Source organism: Pezoporus wallicus, unplaced genomic scaffold (genome assembly GCF_028554395.1).
Source record: "Pezoporus wallicus isolate ANWC-B61680 ecotype Strahan unplaced genomic scaffold, APGP_CSIRO_Pwel_v1 contig_6899, whole genome shotgun sequence".
Lineage (NCBI taxonomy): Eukaryota > Metazoa > Chordata > Aves > Psittaciformes > Psittacidae > Pezoporus > Pezoporus wallicus.
The window spans coordinates 3,622,605-3,644,028 of NW_026638613.1; the positions used below are offsets into that span (position 1 = coordinate 3,622,605).

General features: G+C 38.1%; 1 protein-coding gene across 3 annotated transcripts; it reads right to left on the bottom strand.

Annotated features, from left to right (window-relative positions):
• Positions 1-5,705: 5,705 nt before the first annotated feature.
• Positions 5,706-20,374, bottom strand: LOC130600345 (uncharacterized). 3 transcript variants are annotated; one of them, XM_057411579.1, is made up of 7 exons: positions 19,756-20,374; positions 12,427-12,577; positions 11,320-11,413; positions 10,170-10,288; positions 9,143-9,264; positions 8,292-8,489; positions 5,706-6,314 (listed from the first exon to the last, which is right to left on the bottom strand). In XM_057411579.1, the coding sequence occupies exons 1-7, from the start codon at positions 19,785-19,787 to the stop codon at positions 6,203-6,205; spliced, it is 828 nt and encodes a 275-aa protein (XP_057267562.1). In that variant the 5' UTR covers positions 19,788-20,374; the 3' UTR covers positions 5,706-6,202. The 3 variants fall into 3 exon arrangements, with proteins under 3 accessions (XP_057267562.1, XP_057267560.1, XP_057267561.1); XM_057411577.1 differs by having other exon boundaries at positions 5,711-6,314; positions 9,143-9,285; positions 19,756-20,369; XM_057411578.1 differs by lacking the exon at positions 19,756-20,374 and adding an exon at positions 17,085-17,587 and having other exon boundaries at positions 5,716-6,314; positions 9,143-9,285.
• Between the last annotated feature and the right edge of the window lie 1,050 nt (positions 20,375-21,424).

Sequence of the window (21,424 nt, forward strand, 5' to 3'; positions counted from 1 at the left end):
TGTACATTTTACACAGAAAATTAAAACTGCATCAAAGGAACACCTGACTTCATCATTCATGCCTCTTAATAGAAGCATCCTTAAACTGTTTCAGTGCTCAGGTTGCAAAGAGTAATTATAGCAAACTATCCAAAAGAAAATAGACTGTAATTAGAATAAGAATGGGAAATATAATATGTTAACACATATTAAAAATAAAATGATCAGTGTAAAAACAAATAAAAAATGGCTTGGATTTCACTCCCCAAGTCTGGCTGCACCACTTCCTGTTGCTTGAGTATTCCCGAACTTTCTGGTCATTCCCAATTCATTACTTCCCATGCTTATCTTGTCCTTGTTATGGTCATTACATTTATTTTTATAGCTGCTTTTATCCAAAGCATATGTTGTCAATGGCCTTCTTTCTTTATCTTCACTGTTTTCAGTTACATAATGTAGCATGGTACCCAGCAATTCCAAGAAAAATGTATCTTGGGTGAGAGATTACAAATAACAAATGAGCATTAATAGCTTATTTCCAGCCATGCTTCCTGCCAGTGCATCTCTGTGTGTCTCATACATACATCCAAATAGATCAAAACATCAGTCAGTATATTCACTAAATTATTTTTTTCTTTTAGTGCTGATAGTGAGGGAATAATAAAAAGATGGTAAAGGTTCTTTATTGAACAGCAAAACTTAAGTGGCAGTGATCGAAAGCACAGACCAGAAGGTATTTGATTTTAACAGTCAGGAAGGAAATGGTAAAACAAATTAATATTCTCTGATCTTCAAAAAAAGGTTCTCCAGGGAAAGGGGAGAGTGTTCTGCTTCTCAAAGGTTAACAGCCTCAATAGTGCCCTTCTTGGTAACCTGATCCATGATTTGTGAAGTTTCCTTCCTTCCTTCCACACAGAAGCATAAAACTGTGCTTCTGCAGCTTTGAAGTCACTCTAAGTTTTGGTGTTAAAGAAGGAAAGACTTTGGTAGTCACTTGCGTTTGGTGAGAGAATAAGCAAGCACTGAAAGCTCTGCTGTCCTGGCATCCTGACATAAATACCGTGGAAAGAAGCTAAGGCAACTAACTCCCTTCCTGGCCACAGGAATATACAAGTTGGCCCATGGAGGAAGAGCTAGACCATCTTCAGCAGCAGCAAAAGCAGAGCTTGCCGCAAAGTGAGAGGCCAGCAACCATTTTGAGCATTGCCCTTTGCACCAGCTCTTTCATGGCCTATGGTGATGCATCAAGCACCACAAGCTACTGCGTCAGTCAGATCCTTTCCCATATTTCACAGTCTGTGCCAGGCAAATTTCTTACAGATACAGTCACCTGAGAGTTGACAAGGACCCGAAGTCACTTGTGACGTCCTTAGAACCATTCTGTGCTCCAGCACCACCAGGCTAACCTCTAGGGAATCACTGACGAGTGAATTCTCCATCTAGGAGCATAAATTTGGGCTTAAGGCATTGCTTTAACATTCGTGATGATGAATTACAGCTGAACTGAACAGCTCTGATTTGCCTCTGATGCACTCTCTCAGCTTCTGAGGCCGTGTAAGAAATTAAAAGACATTTTTCACAAGGTCTCCTTTTTCAAGGAAAGACACCACTTTCCTCTTCACTGTATTCACATCTAATGCTGGTGCTGCAATATACAGTCCCGGAGAAGGATATTGGCTCAAAATCTTTATTTCCTGGGTGTTCTAAATAATTTGGACCAACATGAACACATGGTGTTTCTGCTTCATGTTCTACAAGGTTAATGTGTATATGAGCAAACAGTCTTCGAAATGCTCATCAGTAGCTGATGATTTCTCTTCTGTTACAAATTTCTTTGCTCCCCTGACCCATGTGCTATAAAAAGGGGATTTTTTAAACTTTGCTCTGGAATTCCTGGTATCATAATAAATGGATTAAATGAAAAGTCTTGCTTTCTCTCTGCTCATTTAAGGTATTTGTCTTTTGATTTGATATTGTTCATTTTGTATTTTGTATTGAGAGATTTAGATATAATAAGAAATGAAAAGATGGATAAAATGAGACTTGGGAACTCAGTTCTGAGCTTTATCAGCCCTGGAACTGTCCCATGATGGTAGGCAAGACTTTGGGAACTCCACTAAATTTTCATGAAATATCAGGTTTGAGGGATTCTTTGTGAGTAATTGGTAACTGATGTCATGATACTTTGATACTGAGTTCACAGGTGGTAGCTATTATTTTTGATTTCAGAGTGCAATCACAATAGATGAACTCTCAAAAGCTATTGTTCCACTCCTTCCAGATTTACTTGAAGTCATAGATTAAGTTTAGATTAGACTATTCCATAACCTAACTGTGGAAAAGTAAGAGAGTAAAACTTCAGAGTAATTTGCTGCAGGCCCATTTTTTCTGGACTGAATGTAAGTGTATGTTTGGCAGGAAAAGAAAGTTAGATAGTAATAATCTAATTTAGAACACAAAATGCATAATAATTTATGCCTGGTTTGGCATGAGCTTGAGGCCAGTTTCAAAAGGCACCTGCTGCTGGGGTTTTTAGTTGACTGGTAATGTTGCAGTGTATCCAGTGTGCTTCCTCTGTCTTATGTCTGTTGTCCTAGCTGGAACCTGATTGCTCTTTTTCCCAATTTCTCATGTGATACTGCTAACAGTGAACATCTACAAAGGTGACGGGTGATAGTAATGGGTTCTCCTAAGAGTATAATTTGGCCTCTGGGGATCTGCTTGGTAGAGTTCCATGGGATAAAGCCCTGGAAGGAAGAAGGTTAATATTCAAGGATCATCTCCTCCAAGGCCAGGAGTGATGCATCCCAACAAACAGAAAGTCAGGCAAAAACGCCAGGATGTCTGCATGTATGAACAAGGAGCTCCTGGACAAATTCGAACACAGAAATAAAGCCTAAAGAGGGTGGAAAAAAGGACAAGTAGCCCGTGAGAAATACAGAGAAATTGTCTGAGCAGCCAGAGACTAGTTAAGAAAGCCAAAGTCCTCACAGAATTAAATCTGGCCAGGAACATCAAGGACAACACAAAGGACTTCTACAGGTAACGGCGGTGATAAAAGGAAGACTAGACAAAAGTGGGCCCTCTCTGGAAGGAAACAGGAGACCTGGTTGCCTGAGACTTGGAGAAAGCTGAGGTAGTCAATGACTTATTTGCCTCAGTCTTCACCGGGAAGTGCTCCAGCCACATTGCCCAAGTCATGGAAGGCTAAGGCAGGGACTGGGAGAAAGAAGAACTGCCCCCTGTGGGAGAAGATCAGATTCAAGAGCATCTAAGGAACCTGAAGGTGCACAACCAAAGAAGGACATGGACCTGCTAGAGCGATTCCAGAGGAGGCCACAGAGATATCAGAGTGCTGGAGCACCTCTCCTATGGAGACAGGCTGAGAGAGCTGGGCTTGTTCAGCCTGGAGAAGAGATGGCTCCTGGGAGACCTTAGAGCAGCTTCCAGTACTTAAAGGAGCCTTACAAGAAATCTGAAGAGGGACTTTTAATAAGGGCATAGGACAAGGGGGAATGGCTTTAAACTGACAAAGGGAAGATTTAGATGAGATACTAGGAAGTAGGTCTTCACTGTGGGGGTAGTGAGGCACTGGAATAGTTTGCCCAGAGAAGCTGTGGCTGCCCCATCCCTGGCAGTGTTCAAGGCCAGGCTGGATGGGACTTTGAGCAACCTGGTCTAGTGGAAGGTGTCCCTGCCCCCGGCAGAGGGGCTGGAACTAGATGAGCTTTAAAGTCCCTTCCAACCCAATGATTTTATGATTCTATGATCTCATTTAAATCCCACTTCAGCAAAGTGACTCAAACATAACCAGTACAGTCTTGCTCCTGGATGTACTTTAAATAACATCAGAAGGCTCCCCAGATATTACCTTGTATTTCTCTGGGATTCCAAAGCCAGAGGATTAAGCTAATGAAAGGAAAATATATGAGAGCAGAATCAACTTCCTGTCTGGAAAGAATAAATTACTGTCTGTGCCTCTTTCTTGTGACTGACCTATGACTCAGATCTTAAGAGCAAAGCCTCTGACCATGTTCTCAGGAGAGATTCAACCAGCTCTTATATATGCAAGAAGTGGGTGGTAACTTCACTAGGAGCTTGTGACTGAAAGGACTACCCACGGGACTGAAGTAATTTCCCATCTCAGTCTCAATTTCTAATGCTGAATTCTGGAAGAGAGCCTAGCCCTCAAGTGCTTTTTGCTGTGATTTGACCATCACTGATATGAATGCTCCTTTGTGTCTGATACCTTACGGAAAGACTACCTTTCCCATCTCTAGATGCACAGCCTCACAGCAGTGATATTCAGATGGTCACTGCTGTCTGTCTCCGGCTTGGTCAATAAGCAGTCCTTCAGGCTCTGTTCCCTGTCTGCTTTAGCTCCCTGCCTTGCTTCTGAGGAGATGGTGTTTTCTCACGTATATCCTCAGGAGAATATATTTCATCCTTTGTTTTTACCCTTTCCATTCCCAGACACAATAGTGGGTTTTTATGTTGATGACTGTAGTATACTACATCTGGATTAAATTCTAGATCTGAGGTAGACTGCTAGGCTCACTCCTTAGAAAGCTTTCATGTTTTTTGTTCTTATCCTCCCCATATGAAACATTTCAATTCTTCTGGACCAATATGCCATGAATGCTGTACAGCACACAATGTTCTGCTTTTCCTCTTTCAAAGATCTGGTTGCCTTGTTGATGTGTAAACCACATCATCTCTCTGGATCTGTAAAAGTGTGTTACCATGTATCATTGAATTGTACCCTATTGATTCTGTAGTATGTTTATGGAGGCGTTTGTCATAGCATGGTCTGTTCCCATTGTGAGGTGGACTACACTGACTGGATCTAGTTATCAAAACCTGTGAGCACATAAATACCGGAAAGGAATTGGCCTGTTTCTATAAATTGCAAGAATATTTCCTGAGTGTGAGGCCTAAACCCGACACCTCTCTGCAGTGGTCCAGTATCTGTTTCCTTCCTTTCACAGCTTTAAAAAACACTCTGAGCTAGATACTGTTATACATTCAAAATCTTGTGATCTAGTTCATGCAATATTTTGATCAACTTTTCTGAATACTAGGCTGAGGGAGAGGTAAGGACAGTCTTAAAGGAGAGCCTGGAAACTTTTCAAGCTGGTCATTTCTCTTGCCTAGATCCAATACAGACATTACACCGAGCTGCTGCGACCTTTCTGCTGTCATTGCTCTGCAGAGCCTGAGAAGTCATTACTCCTCCCTGTGTAACTGAACCAAAGCATGCCTGCAGCCAATACACAGCAGAGAATTTATTGATTGTCTCTGGAATTAGGCAATTCTGTTAATCGTCTTCATTTTCCAGGACTCTGTCATTCTTTTCCTGAACCATTAGTGGCACAGCTATTTGTGTGCCAGCATGAGCTGCCTGGAAAAAAAGCTAGAATTGAACAGCAAATCAATCAAAGACAAGGACAGATACCTCTCAAAGATAGTTACATTCAGATATCCTGGGGAACCCTTACAAATCCCTTTTCAGTTTCCACAGCTCTTTTCCCTCATTGTGGTTTTGGTTTGAGGAACCTGTACTGAGCAACAAGACATTTCTAACAATGCCAACAATGTGTCAAAAGACTTCTTTCCTGTTTCATGATTTACCTCCCCACTGCTCTCTTGCCATACCAGACTCCCAAGCAAGAACTTTTTCCATTGTTTTTATTTTATTTAATCTATGATTTCCAAGGGTCAAAATGGTAGGGGTGGTTCTGCCTTTCCCATCTACAAAGCACATTAAAGAGCACTAGGACATTGGTGGGACCTGAAGAAGAAAGTTGGTTTTGGTTTATTTTCTTTTCTTTGCAGCCTGGATATTAATCCCTGTACCATTTCCCATAATGAGCATGAACATCGTGGTACATTATAATCTGCACTTGGACATGTTTTAAGTAAATGCAACGGGAGTCAGTAATTGTGAGTTGTTGTCTACATAGATTTCCTAGACAAGAATGTCATTCAATATTTTTAATACACCAAACTCATTACACTCAGTATACATACTATGTCTTATTTACATATAATTTATCCATACTTACTTGAAGTATGTGGTATCGCAAACACATTAAAAAAAATACATATTTCTGCTTCATTATTTCTTTCATCAGAAAAAAAGAATAACTTCCATAAACAGGGATTCTTGTATCTTTTAAATGAGGTGTTTCTAGCACAGTTTTAATCCTACAAAAATACAGTGCTAGAGTATAGTACACATTTTGAAAAAAAACCTGATATCTGGAGATGAACAGTCCTCTGGAAGTTTTGGGATACCATCCAGCATCTTCAGATTTGGCAAACTGGAGAACACACTTAAAGAGAGACAAAAGAAAAACAGAAATCAAGATAAATAATCTTGGGAAATATTTAGAACAAAATAGACACTGATAAATAACAAACTGTGGATTCCAACATATCCAGAATAGATTTGTATTACTGGAAATCTTGATTTTTCACTTGTTGCAGAATTTATCTGATAAAGAGCTAATTAAAAATTTTCAGGTTTTGCTCTGTTGCACAAGTATTATATCCTCAGTAAAGCACTGCAAATGTCTACATTTTTGATAGAGAAGAACCAAACCAGTTGTCTAATGCAAAAGAGAGGACACAGTGTTAGCCTAGACTGAATTTCCTAGACTTCTGAAAAGCAAAGATTCAGACTGCAAGAAGTTCAACGTTTATCCTTCTGTGGCAGAGAAAGCAGGCTCTCTGTAAACCTTTTGCACTCCTGTTTCTCCCAAAGAAAAGTCCTTGTGACATGATGCTAAACCGAAATAAATGGCTCTACCTCCTGATATACAGTCCCTTTTAAACAGCACATCAGTATCTCTAACCTCAGCCTTGAAGACTGCTGTTTTCCTCTTCAGAGGAATGTAGTGGATCCAGAGCCCCTTCACAAGCATGGCAAAGGCTGTCAAGCCACACGCTATGGTGTTTGTTTCTGTGCCTTTTAAGGTAAGTGTAGACTACAGTGCTCAATCTCAGCATGTATTTATCATCAGGGCTTTGTCTGTGCTTGAAACTGATTAATTCTGTCTTCCAACACTGGCAATGAAAGTAATACCAGAGTAATACCAATGTTTAATTGCCTTAAGAATAGCTAGGATTTGGAGCAGAAACACAATTAGTAACCGTTAAGAGGCGCTTTTAAGCTTTTTTTCTCCTGGACCTTTGAAATGCAAATAAAATGTGAAATCCATAATTTTTAATGTACTTTTTAGCTTTTACTTTGCTACCTGCCTCTCTAACTTTAGACAGCACAAGCATCACCATCACACTGTCAAACTGCTGCCTCTAGACTGAAGGAAAAACCATACTGAAAACTCAGTTTTTTATTAAACACTTTCTTTTAAATGTCTCCTTTTTTTTCCCCACTCTCAGAAAGAGATGACTTCTTACACACATGCTGTAAGGTAGACCTCAAAAGATCAACCATGCCTTCTGTAGATGGCTGACACAACTCTGTGTAGTGGGAAAAACATGCAACCATGCAGACTTCTGAGGAGTTCTGAAGGAACACACTTTGTTCCCCTTTCCGACCCGTGCACAATTTTTTTTTCCTGGCAATGGCGTTTTGGAGTCAAAGCAACTGGGGAAGAATGGAACTGGGCTATGAGGGCCAAAACACTCGTGAGACAGTATAAATTATCTTCCCCTGAATTCTCTACTCTGTCTTGGATTTGAATGTTCATTTCCAGTGCCTGAGGCAGGCCTATTAAGTTCACACTACACTACACTGCCTGCAACATACACCTGTGCCAAACAGGGTATTCAAGGCAGTGCAGCTTCTACAGTGCTACCACAGAGAGAGGAGAGAATCCAGAAAAATCAAATTAAGGTAACTTAGTTTTCTTTTGCTTTAGCTCCCATTTTTCACCACATCCTTCTGATTCCATCTCTAAGATGCAATGTGATTTAGACTCCTTTCAGAATACACATGGGATTCAATGAGAATGAAGAGAGTTTGAGTAATAGGTAGTTTCTATTAATAAAAGGGAATCTAATTTATATGCCCTACTCACTGTCTCTAAATGTGATCCATGGACTTAGTTCAGGAACTGCCAGCCATGTGAGTAGAAAGCCTCCTAGGCAGCTTCTGAATATTTTGTGGCTATTATCAGAAACTGGCCCATCAGCTCATGTTTCTGGAGCATTTATGACAGTTAAGACTATGGGAAAATAAAAAGATTGCTATGGAGAGCTTGTTGTATTTGAGATCATATCCTTCAAAACTCTCTCACAAACACTTCTTTGTGTTGATCAACCAGCCATGAGACAGTAAGACTTACAGTTGTCTGTATCTTTCTTGAAACTCACAGGGATTCCTCTTGAGTATAAGGGATTCAAGTGGAGTATGTCTGAAATCTGATATTCCACTTAGTGTCATAATGTTATTTTCAGCAAGTGATAAGTGCTGAATCTGAGGTATCCTTGGCAGCTGTTTGAAGGATGTAAAGTGGTTTTTATTGACATTTAGTTCTCTGCATCTGTAAAGTATAAAATGTAAGACATCACTGATCACATCTGTAGCAGTATATACCTGTAAGTCAAAACAGGACATAGTAGTCAATGTCCTGGCAACTTATAGCTTCCAATGAGATACAGGAATTGGATTCCTTGGGACCTGCTTTCACACTAGTTTTACATTAGTGCTGTTTTTGCCTACCGATGGACTGCAAGATCAGATCCCTACACTTTATATTCTCAGCTTTCTTTATATTGTACAATGGATAGATCATTATTCTTGTTCTCAATATTACAAATTTTCATATGTCTAGACATATGACAACATAGTAGCAATAGATGGATTATAAAAACCCTCTTTGCCTGGGTTATGTTCCGGGATCCCTTCAGTGCTCAGAAACTTTCCTTTTCAGCATAACTATCACTGATCTTAAAGAGATTTATTAATTATTTGTCAGGAATAAACAGGACATCATTCGATATCCTTGCAGAATATTTTCAACTTGGGAATGACACAAACTCAGAATATCAATATAGTGATCAATTCTTGATATAATACCCCAAAAATGTCATATTTTGGCAGTCCTCAAGAGGATGCTCCAGCTATTACTTAAGTAAATAATAATTTTGATTTCTATGATATTGCATAAAAAGAGAAACTGGACATTTTGTCTACCTTGGCAACCTTATGGCACTTAGGTCTGTCAAAGAATTGTCCACCAGCCAAAGTTTTTCCACCCGGATTAATCTTTGGAGAATCCTTTTGAAGTTTCCCACCTGGTAAAGATCACCCAGGTCCTGAAATGAAAGGTTCAACTCCTGGGAAGGGAAAAATAAGCAAAAGAATTTACTTTATTTTTCTTGCTTTCTAATAACTATATCATTGTCTTTGCGATGTCAGCATTAGTTAAAGGTGAATTTATTTTATTATGCTGTTCTTGTAACAATTGGTACTGCCAGTTGCCAAATTCACCCTAGAATCACAGTGACGCACTGCATAATCCTGTGAAAGGAAAGAAGAAAGAAATCATCTCTTAAGCATGTGAATCTTACTGTCCAGCCCCTCCTCCCTCTTTGAGTGGGGTTGCCAGTGTGTGTCTGTGCGCTTTGGGAGGAGAAAGCAGGACTAAGTGATTGTGGTTTATTGGTTTGGCTTCTAAACTCATCTGAAATAAAAAATGCTGGGCAGCAATCAGATACCAATATTCCCTGGTCTGTATCAGATGTTTATGCATAGGGAGAGGTGTGATAAAGAGTACTGGATCTCAGTGTTGGATTACTATCTGGCTTTCTCCTTCATCTTACAGAGGTCATACATAACCTGCTGCCTATCAGAACCAGCAATAATGCTGTACTTCCAGCCAAAAGAACTGCTCAGGCTGCTATAAGGAGAGCGTGAAAGAGCTGAAATGAAACTAATCCATTCTCTAACCATCCATTTATCACCAATTTTTGAAGAAGGCACTAAGCAGGCAAAGAATGTCACTAGTTCTCACATGCCCAAGTGCAAATGAAGCCCAGTCACAACAAAGACGTTTACTTTTTTGGGTCACAACCCAAATAATAGCATATTCCAGTGTTTCTTCCTTTTACAATGGCATGGTGCCAACCAGAGCTTTAAAACTGCTAACTGCAGTGAGCAGCCAGCACATTATTTTTTGGCTTATTTACTACAGGACAAAATATTAATGAGAAAGTTTTACAGCGCAGTCTTCCCAGTTCTCTTGCAGTTTCTTTTGCCACTTCTCTGTGTCAGTTGTTTGTTTTCCTTTTTGCAAAGTATGTTCTTCTCCTCTGAAAAACAGCTCTTCTTCTGAGGGCCCTGGTCAGAAAAAAAAAACATTTAAAATAGTGCATGTGATAGTGAACTGGCACTTAGTCATTTGCTGAAAGATTATATATATAGCTTAGAAGACATCTGAAATGATGAAATATATATAATATTATACGTGTGTGGGTTCCCAGGCTTCTACAATGTAAATTAAAGTGAAGATTTTTCTATCATTTCTGGCCTCATAATTCAGCAAGCAATATAAGGCCATGATGATTTGGTATATGGTCACTAAATGACATTTCTTCTACAGCTAAGAATAAAAGCTTTTCTTAAATGGTTGAGCAAAAACATCTGAGTTCTAAAATACTGTTTCACATGCTATGAGCTTATATAGTGGTTATGTAATAATTCTTTAATTTTCCCAAGAAATGGGTATGTTTGCAAATTCCAGACTACTGATAACAACTGCAACTGGGATCAACAGCCATGTTCAAAACCTGTTATATGAAGAACAGCACACAGTGAAGGCTTAAAATCTTAAGGTCTGCTGAAATGTTTACAGCAATGGACATCTTCAAGTTCCTAACAAAGGCAAGTACAGTGAACTTTTTCCACTGTTTAATCCCAAACATTCAAACACTAGATTTTAAAATCCACCTTTCATTCTTTGTTCTTGGGTGTGCCTACAGATTGTAATTGGGCCAATTCAGTCCTAAAATAAAATATATAAAACAGCGGCTTGCAGGACTAGATTTCATTCTTGGTTTCTTGTTTGGCAGAAGACTATTGCATTCTCAACAGTATTTAAATGCTAATGAACTTTTGAGAGAAGTAATTGGCACCACATTGAAACTAAAAATTTTCACATTACAGCATTTGCTTTTGTTTCACATTTTCAAAATTATGAAGGGCATTTTCCTAGTGATTAAAAAAAGCAAACATGTACAATATGGGATGAAATCCTGCCCCTTTTCAAAACAATGGCAGGCTCTGTGACTTAAGTTCATAACATTTAAGGATGTACTGTTTGAGTAAATAGAGTTGAGGCTTCAACATGTATACATCTTTTTGATCTTTACCTTCTCTCACTCGGGGACAATGAAGCAGATTTCCTTGAACATCATGTTCTTCTATGTCACACCAGCTGACATACTTGAAGCAATCAGAAGGAAGCTTAAAAAAAAGCAAAATAAAAGTATAAAAGAATCAGTTAAGATTTTTCAGTTTCTCACATCGTATTTTTTCATATTTCTGTCCCTGTTACAGTAAAAATAATATTCATACATGTTTACAATGTCTTTTCCCTTAATACCATCTGATGAATAGAAAAATTCTGTATGGAAATGAGGAGACAATGGCACGTATTTGTGTATGTATTTACATGTAAACACATTTCTGGACAAGCTTACATACAATATCCTGGATGCAACTAGGGAACTAAATCTAAATACAGAAAACATGCCATTGCATTCAAGAATACAAGAATACAAGGTTTATGCCCATTTTGCTTTTTAACTGAAACATGTTCTGTAATTTCCAGGTCATCAGTCTCCTGGGAAGGAGCAAGGAACAAACTCTGCCTGTAGTGTATGGAGTAGGTGTGATTTGTGCCATGCCTAACAGATATAGCACCTTGATTGCCTATAGTGGGGGAATCTCTCAGGGCAATGCAGTTTGGCATTTGCTTGAATTTCCAGCATTTCTGTCACTGGAGACCATAATGGTGGACTCGAGGCAGGAAGAGAGGTGGAGCATGCACCTCTGACTCAACCCCACCAGTTAAAGCCACATACAGAAGCTGGTAAATGCAGTGAAAATCCACAGTTTAGGTGTAGTTTACCACAGTCCATTCTGGTTTACTTCTATGAATTGGCTCAAACACTGGAGAGAGATCTTCTCACACCAGCACTTAGGGTTACGACATTTTATAGCCTCTTGAGAACTTAATACATATTCACCCATTGCATCCAGTTCTGTGCATACTGCTCAAAGGCTGAGTCAAATCCCTTGCCACTGTTGCCACCATATCATATAATCTTATTTATAATCTGACCTAGCTTTGAAAGACAGAAGCAGGTAAACCATAATCAGTTTCAAAGCTGAGGAAGAGATTTCTGCCTTAGTTACTCTTTGTCCTTTTCTCTCATCTATAAACTTGTAATCAGACTGGTATGCCAAGCACTTACTGGGGAAGGTAGTTCAGAATCACAGTTCTGCCTGTTAATTCTTCTATTTTGTGATAGAACCAGTGGAACAGTGTGTGTATCACTTAGGATGGAGCAGCAGGATGAATACGATTTACAGAACTTTTGACTGCTTGTAGTCAGACCTGAGGAACTAGAGAGGATATGTTAAACCAGTAATTGTTTCTGTTCAGGGAAATGCAAGCTGTTTTATAATAATAGAAAATACAGAGTAGTAATGGGTGGGACTTACCACCAGACAATAGCCACAAGATCTTGAGGTCAAACCATAGGTAATCCACTCTAGTCCCTTAATCTCACCTCTTACCTAAGGACCCCTTATTTATATGTACAAGGCTTGCAGATGTATGTCCAAACATTTGAAAGAGGAACTTACTGGCAGTTTGTTAGAAAAACTCAGTCTTCGAGAAAATGAAGAATTGAACTTGTTCAATAGCATGATACCATCCCCTTATATCCTGTATAGCCCTGTTTTTATGAATCCAGGTTGTATGAAAAGATACCTCAACTGCATTTTTATTTTAATCCCTTGAGTATGTTTTAGTAGAATACTAAGGCTCCAGAGAAAAGCTGTTCAACAGAGTCTTGAAGTCATGTGCTTATGTGTTTTGCTAGTTCATTGCCTCAGAATACTTTCAAGTGTACAGTTTATATAGACTAGATGATGCAATTTCTCCAATTGCGCTTCAGAGAAATTTAATAATTTGCAGACTAGCAGCTGGAATTTAGAAATTTACCATGGAATACTACAAAAAAAAATAATAAATAATTTACTGAGTGTGTGCATGCAGTGCTATAATTTGACTTTTACTGTATGAGCTTGATAAGAGCTTGCCAGAAAGTATCAGCTGTCAGTAAGCATCATTAAAACAATTATAGTCAGGAGCACTAATGGAGAATAAAAATGCAGCTTTAAAATGGTCTAGTGAGGATGCTAATAAAAATTTCCTATTGAGTGTAACAGACAAGCTAAACAGAACATCAGTTAAAACCTATGATTAAAGATCACTGGCAAATAATCATGAAGTGGTATGTACTGTTGACTATACTAAGATTGTTTTGCCTTTTTTAAACATCGGTAAAAAACAATATTATATCTTTCCTGGCTTTTGCCTTAAAGTACACACAGACTGCACGTAACAGTACTGACATAAAGAACTAGAACTCCCCTCATGCTTTACAGTTTTTGTTTTGTTTTATTTTGCTTTGTTTTTTTTTAAATGGAATCAAATCAGCCACAACAAACTGCAGGCAACTTAAAAGAAGCTGAGCAAGCTCAGCATTTCTGAAAATATCATCTAATTACTTAGGCATTTTTAGAGTTCATCTTGAGGTAAACAGACCATTTTCATGTATCTGTGCTGATACAGATCAGCAGGCTTTCACACGTATAACAAAAAAAATTACTGAGGTCTTTCGCTTAGCCCTATCTCAATATTTCTTTTGCTTCTGGTTCCTTGCATGTTCAATGAGGTTGTACCAGATAAATATGTAAATATTCTTTTATATTTAAGAAACAGGTATGTTACACTCAGTTTTGCAAGTGAGGAAATGCATCTGTTAGCACGTAAACAAATGACTATTTATAAATGCAGGACTTTTCAAAACCTACCTTCCTCTCAGCTAGATATTACCTCCTCTGCTGTAACATGAGTATACAGTCCTAGTCCCTTGAAATGTGGGATGAAATATTTTAGCTGAGCCATTTAACACAGTAACTATTCTGATCTTTTGGCAGAAACCTACTCAAAAAATTCTGTATTGTTGATAAAAAATAAAACATAAAATTCCAGAATCAATATGTGGTAGATAAGACTTCTTCAATCTGGTGAGTAGTGAGATTTCTATTGGAAAGAGTGACAGAAGGAAATATTTTCCTTCTCAAAACTGCCTGAGTTTAATAAGCACCAGCTGGACCCTAACATGATGTCACAGATCTTTCTGAAGGAGCGAGTGCAACACTGCTTTTCTCTCCCTTTCTTTGTTTTCCTTACTATTTTGCTGCAAAATTAATGCAAAAGAAATGTCCGTGAATGAGGCAGGATGCAATTTTAAACAATTACAGATCACACAATACATGAAAGTAACAACATATTCTGCCTTGATTGTGAGGCCCTTTGGCTGGATATGAATCTCCAATGACACCTCTGGGAGCCGCACACTAGATTATGTCAAGCATTAGGGGGAAAAAAAAAATTAGATTCATGATGTCTGTCCAGGCTGAGTCATTTCCTCTCACTTTGCCTGCAGTGAGAAATTGGTTGTTACCATAAATCATAGACCTAAATTCTTATGAGAGAGGAATTAATTTCACTAATGGAAACCCTCTGTGGCAATTTCATTCCTCCATTTTCTCTTCTTTTGTGGGAGGGTATCTGTAATGTCTTTGAAGCAAAGATACTTGACTATATTTTAAGAATCTTATAAAAGAGAATCAGAAAGGAAACTTAAAATGGTAAGGGGGAAAAAACTTGTGTGTGAACAACTTCTAAGCCTGACCCTCAGTCTAGGTGTTCATATCATGGCTACAATTTTGCCACTAATATCAAGTCCATGTATAAAAATTCAGAATGCTCAAGACAGTGTCAAACATCTAAATCCTCCATCTGGCTGAACTATGATTTCTCCCACCCAACTGGTGTTGACAGCCTGCAAAACCAGGCTTCACAAATTTTCTTGGCTCCCTCTACAGTCAGTGGAGACAAGAGGCTATGTTCAGACACTGATCCTCGATGCCTATTATTCTTATCTGGAAAGAACCACAGTCTGCACTGCCTACATGAGGTGCCCACAGGCTTTCCTGAGAGCGAACACCACTTCAGGGCATCTGAAGTTTGATGAGGAGGATCTCACTTTAAGTGCCTACAGAGTGCTTTAAAATAGCAGGCAATGGGGGTAAGCAAAATTACTCATGATTAACAAAATGTATTTTATGTATTTTCTCCAGTGGAAGTCCCAGGGGGGAATTAAGTGGCTGAAATATTTTTTAAACTGGAAGGAATGAGTACAGAACAGCTACCTCATTTTTCAAAACATGTTTTATGAGATATCAGGGCATATCTTGGAAAATCATGCACTCCTATAGAGTTCTCTGATTAAAGTCACACTCTATCAAGATGTCAGGGTCAGTCGTGTGCCCATGAAATGGGTCTGCTTCTCCTCCCACTGACATCTTGGCAAAATTTTCATAGGCAACAAAATGCTGTACATTTCCTAACTGCAGTGCAAGCACATTTGAGTCCAGCTGACTTTAAGGCTAGAATATATTAAACGTACATTAAATACTTTGAAGAGCTATAACTGAGCTACTTCTGAAACTACACCAGTGAAAGATATTTTGTGTGAAAAACATTACTCCTGTGTACTATTTTAGATACTTGGCTGTTAAGAAAAGACAGTCAGTCGGAAGACTTCTTTCTCCTAATATAACTGGCAGACTTGATAAATAAACATCTCAGACTACAGCACAGGTTCAGCTTTGCCTTACAGAAAATGGCAAATGGAAAGCTCAGTGGAAGAGCAAGCAAACTTGCAATTTGGGATTTAAAAGGTTTTGCCTTGTAATCTCAGTGGAAATCTGGTGAGACAGCAAAGGGCTCCAAGCTCTTTCAGTCCTGCTACTACAGAAGTGAAAATACGGACCATTCTAAAAGATCTAAATCTAATGTGTTTAAACATTATCTTTAAAAAAGAGAAAACAAACAAACAAAACTAAACCAAAGAGTTCTTATATCTAGGTTAGAACTGCTGAATTTGCATAGGCTCTATGAGATTATAGGAGATCTGTTTACGGACCTGTCCAAACCACTTGCACAAATAGCTGTTTGCTTGCATGATACAAACACCCCATTATTTATGTTGTTTCAGTCAATTGAACGTGCCAAAGTCGGTCAACATAAATGAACGGCGGGGTTGAATTACAAAACCAATCTGTATAGGTATTTAAAAGACAGCAAACTTAGAAATCAGGCTGCGCTTTGTTCAGAATTCACACAATTTACTGCTACATTGCAGCTGTTGCTTGTACACAAATATTTATGATAAGAAGTCTGAACTTAGAATAGTAGAGGACTTGGACATAGTGTTTCTATGCTCTATTATCTTTCAATTAATTTTTAAAGGAATTTTATGAGACATCTTGAAACAATTCTTTTGAGCATAATTCAGTGACAAACACACCTGTATGTTATGGCTACAACGTATCCTTGCTGTTAGCTGTATCATCAATTATCTTGCTTTATGCATCATAAAATTGCCCCCCCCAAAAGACATAATTAAAATAATTAGGTCTTATCACCGTAATTATACATTCCTAGCATATTAACTAACATTCCATGCAGCTGTTCATGGATCTAACTTGCAAGGATACAAAGTCTACATCTCAATCAATGTGGTTTTCACACATTTTTACAACAAATTACACATTTTTGTTGAGACACCTATTGTCTTTCAGTAATCACCTAATGACACCAAGAGAAAAAACATTTTTCTTCCTGATTTCTGCACAACCATCTCCATCAGCAATACAGGTTGGTATATTTTAAAAAGATACTCAATCCTGTAACTCTATCTTTGTTGTCAAAGCTTGTCAAGACAGCTGTGCAATGACTATAGTTACTTCTCTTCTTTCATCCTCCTACCTTTCAGACATGTCTTGCTGTTGCATAAAATCCTCACATCTTGCATAAGGCTACTTGTCTACAGTCAAAGCTTATCTTCCCATCTTTACACCTGCACAGAACAGTAGTCCTAAAGCCTCTGAAGAAACGTAACCTGCCAGGATCCTGGCTGGGGCTGTATGGATTCACTGTCACCAAGGAAACACTGTCACCTTGCAACGCAGTCACGTTAGGAGCTATTGTTACCGATCTCTTAAGCACATCAAACAAATTCCTGTGCTGATCTAGGTGGTATCAATGAACTGTCTTTCCAGAACGTGGCTAAAGATAGGCTGGTGATACCTGTAGCAAGATATATGATCAGTTAGATGAATCTCTGGTGTGTTCACTCCAGAGACTTCACTTTTCTGAATTGCTGTCACATTTTTGCCTACTTGAAGTTCATCTTTTCCTTGCTTAAAATATGCCCTGCTTCATTAATGGCTGTTAAAAGTCTTATTATTTTATCCAAGAACTTTGGATGAAAAGAAGAGATACTTAGAATCTCATACTTTGTGTAATGTTCATGAAAGTTCTTCATGAGCACTTCTTCACTCTGTTGAATAACTGACTCACTTGAACGTGCTCAGCCATTTTATGAACAATCTCCCAGGCTTTGCTCTTCAAGTTTCCATCAAGAGACTTTTCTCTTGGTGGGAACTGACAGGTCAGTTTTTATGTGTCTATTTTTATAATATATGTTTCTTAAAACACTAAAGCTGTAAGTTTAGAGAATAAGTCTAGTGAAGCTGTTCACTTCAAAACGCATTTGATGTTTGTTTGGTTCACTCAAAGTGTAGACGCTGGCAGTGTGCCACTGATGGAACTGCAACAGCCCAATATTGTTACCTGAATTGACTGGTCCCTGCTGAAATTTACAGCTGGCTTTTAAACTCTAACAGTAGTTATGGGAACCAAGTTTTAGTGCTTGCTGTGTAAAGTTATAATAGAGCAGTCAATCATGCCCTATTGATCTGCATCTCCCACAAACAGGCACAGTTCCTTCTTCATTTGAGCTCTTAGGCTTCATACATAAAGAAAATGGAAAAAATAAATTAACATCAATACAGAAGAACGCACACAGTAAACCCCTCTGCCCAGGAATATGCAACTGGAAATTCCCTATAGTCACAAACCTCTATGGTTCAGACTTTCTATCTTCAATTTCTTCACAGAAAAATTATTCCCTATCCTCCCTTTCCTTCTAATTTCTCTTTTCTCTGTTGTCATAAAGGCTGATCATTATAAAATCTTTCTGTATAGAAAGGCATATGCTTTTCCCAACATCGACTGAAGTCTCCAAAACATTCTCTTAGAAATTCTGCTAGCAAACTTGACTGTGCCAGTAAACCACTGGAACATAATGTTTATCTGAAAGTTTGAGGGTTTTTGTTGTTCCAAATACTGAATTATCAGATCATTATCTGAAATGTAACAAAGTAGTCGTTCCACTTTAGGTGGTACCAGCTCAGTTTATTACAGGTGGGCAGAGGATGGGGTATCAAGAGTTTTTGAGGTTACTTGAGGTTATCTTTATCCCCTAAGGAAAAAAAAAGTATTTCTAAATTAAACAAGACTGTAATTTGGGGGCTTTCTACTTTGCTCTTTTCCTTGGTATATAAAATGAGAGGTATTGGTCCACATCACAGTCTAATGGACTTCAGATCTTCTATGGCAAATGCATTCCTCATAAAGTACATGAAAAACTCCCTATATGATATTTCAGTTGGCCTTTCTGTTATAAATACAATTTTTTCAGATCTTTACAACCTGCCCATAAAAATGTTTCTCCTAAGAAATTCAGCAGCAAGCCCCATGCCTGCAAGAAAGAAACATTTTTTTCCCACTTTATCCAATTTTGAACACTAATTTTGTCTTTGAAATGCCTGAGCAGGACAAATACAGGGTCAGAATCAGTCTCAACCATGTGTCTCTCCCATCTACATTCAACTGATTGGATGCTTCCCTGCAAGTCCTACAGTTACATGAAATATGTATGAAGTGGCCAGAATACATCTCATCCTGAGATCTGATTAATAATGGAAACAATTCAAATTATTATGACTGCTGTAGTCCACAAGAGGCTCTATAGTTCGGGGCACCATAGAAAGCAGGTAAAATAGAGTTTGCTCCAGAAAGTTTGTAGTCTAATTGAACAGAGCAGTCAGACAAAAATAAGGGAAAGGAAATAATATTATTCTTCCCCCTTTTATACAGAAATAAGTGAAATACTTGTACCGTGAAATCCTGCGCTGTGGCGGTCAACAGCAAAAATTCCAATAACGTGAATATCATTGTTCATACAGGATTCATATAGAGACTGACTCCCTCAAGATCAGACTAGATGAACATTCTGGCTTTAAAGTCAATGAGTTTAAATGTCTGAGTTTTTCTGATCTGACATTATAGGACTCATCTTTAAAGAATACTTAGATTATACTTCTCTATTCCAACATTTTTCTGATTAAGGGACACAGGAGCTTGTAAAAATCAGTTTGTCAATGTAATTTCATGCTCATTATGTAAAATTCTTAGTGTTAGCTTGACAAAAATTGGTGGTATCACACCACTGGTTTGATGCCATCAGTAAAGTAAGATCTAAAAACTTAACTTTAGAGCAGCAGCAGCAAGTTAATTTCTATATTGATCTTACCTGGTTTGACTATATCCAGGAATCCATGGCATTTGTGTTGGATGAATCAGTTAGAGAAAACTGCTTTGAATATTTCATTAGGATAATCTGCATGCATACTCATAAGAAGCACTACAAAAGGAATACAGTATTAAATGCATGTATGTTCATCTGTGCTTCAGCAGATAAGCAGGCACACTTACATAAACTAACTGGTTATTTTGCTGAGTTACCTAGGCAACAAATTTCTTTCTGTCCTGCCCATCCAGGATACTTGCAAACTATTTGACTCCCAGTGCCAGGACTTGGAAAGCATGAAAAGGGAAAACCCAAGTACAGTAGAATAAACCCTTGGATAGAAGAAGAGCAGAGTTAGTGAAACATGTCATCAGGGTTACTAGGCAAAAAAGAATCTACAACTAGCTGCGTAAATAATTGAAGTGAAAACTGGTCTGGTTTTCTAAGGTGCTATAAACCCAGGAATTACAAGAGGGTTGAATTGGCTGTAACCAAGCAACAAGTACTGAAACTTGGTTCTCTTTTCTGGAAGAACAATGGGCTTGCAAGTCATAATGACAATATTTGGCACTGAAGATTGAGTCTGTCCACAGATCTTATGGTCTTTGGAATCAAGTCAAAAAACCAGATGTTTATGGAGTGAAGAACATTTTCATTTAGTTTAGGAGAGACTTCTTATTGCAGTATCAAATCTGACTTTTCTACTAAAATGTATGTCAATAATTTCTGGATGTAGGCTTTTACTGACAGTAAAGAAAGATCACAAATAAATTACGTTTTGAGAATTTTTTTCCTGAAAGTTTCTTCCTTCTTTTTATGTTTTTTAAAAAAAAAAGAAAAAGAAAAAAGAAAAAAGACCAAACTTGCCTTCTTTCACATTTGGCAACATACCTGTGAATGTACGAAAGAGAAAACTAAATCGTATCCCAAGTGAAGTCAGTGGTATGCAGCACTTCTCTTGATTGATGTGCAATGGCGATTTCTCCCATTATATGTCTGAGAAGAGATATAGTTCCCCTTTCATCTTAAACCATGCCTTTTTATATTGAATAAAATTACTGCATCCCTACTCCACAGATGCACATAAACTTATTCTTATCCTTTTAGCCCTTAAGAGTAATGCCACTGAATTCAGCTGGAGCAGAATCAAACTTGTATGATGCATACAGAAAAAAACCCAAACGGTATATGCCAGATACTTGCCAGATTTCTCACAAGAGATTGAACCAAGCATTCTTTTACAGAGGTCACGGTTTAGAGCTCATTGAAATCGATAGGCAAACTGCCACCCATCTTAATGAGCTTTCTGTCAGTCTTCACTTGTCCAAATGCCATTTCTGTCTAATTCTCAAAATTTTAAGTATGTGATCCAAAGCTGCCAAAACAAACAAGAACAGGCATTTGATAAAGCCACCGAGAGAAGAAAACTCTGGAATGAGGGCACTCTCATTTGCCTCCATCCACATCTTTATTATGAATCTCATGTTTCACCTTTTCATATGTTAATTGTTAATAATTCCTGATGGAACACAGCATTCATTAAGTACTTCCTAATTTATTGAACATATATCTCATCAGGTAATTTTAATCATATTAAAATAATTTTTAATTCATTTTGATAAACAATTTCCTGTTTCAGTCCTGTAAACTTCCTTTTAAACTGTGTCATTTG

Bases quoted from the DNA above. Each gene is read 5' to 3' on its own strand.
- LOC130600345 (XM_057411577.1), bottom strand. From the start codon at position 19,787: ATGCCATGGATTCCTGGATATAGTCAAACCAG. The intron at 11,414-12,426 runs GTAAGTGCTTGG...CTTTTTTTTAAG, and splicing joins ATTCTGAACTACCTTCCCCA to CTTCCTTCTGATTGCTTCAA. The intron at 9,286-10,169 runs GTAAAACTTTCT...TTCCCTTCCCAG, and splicing joins AGAACTGGGAAGACTGCGCT to GAGTTGAACCTTTCATTTCA.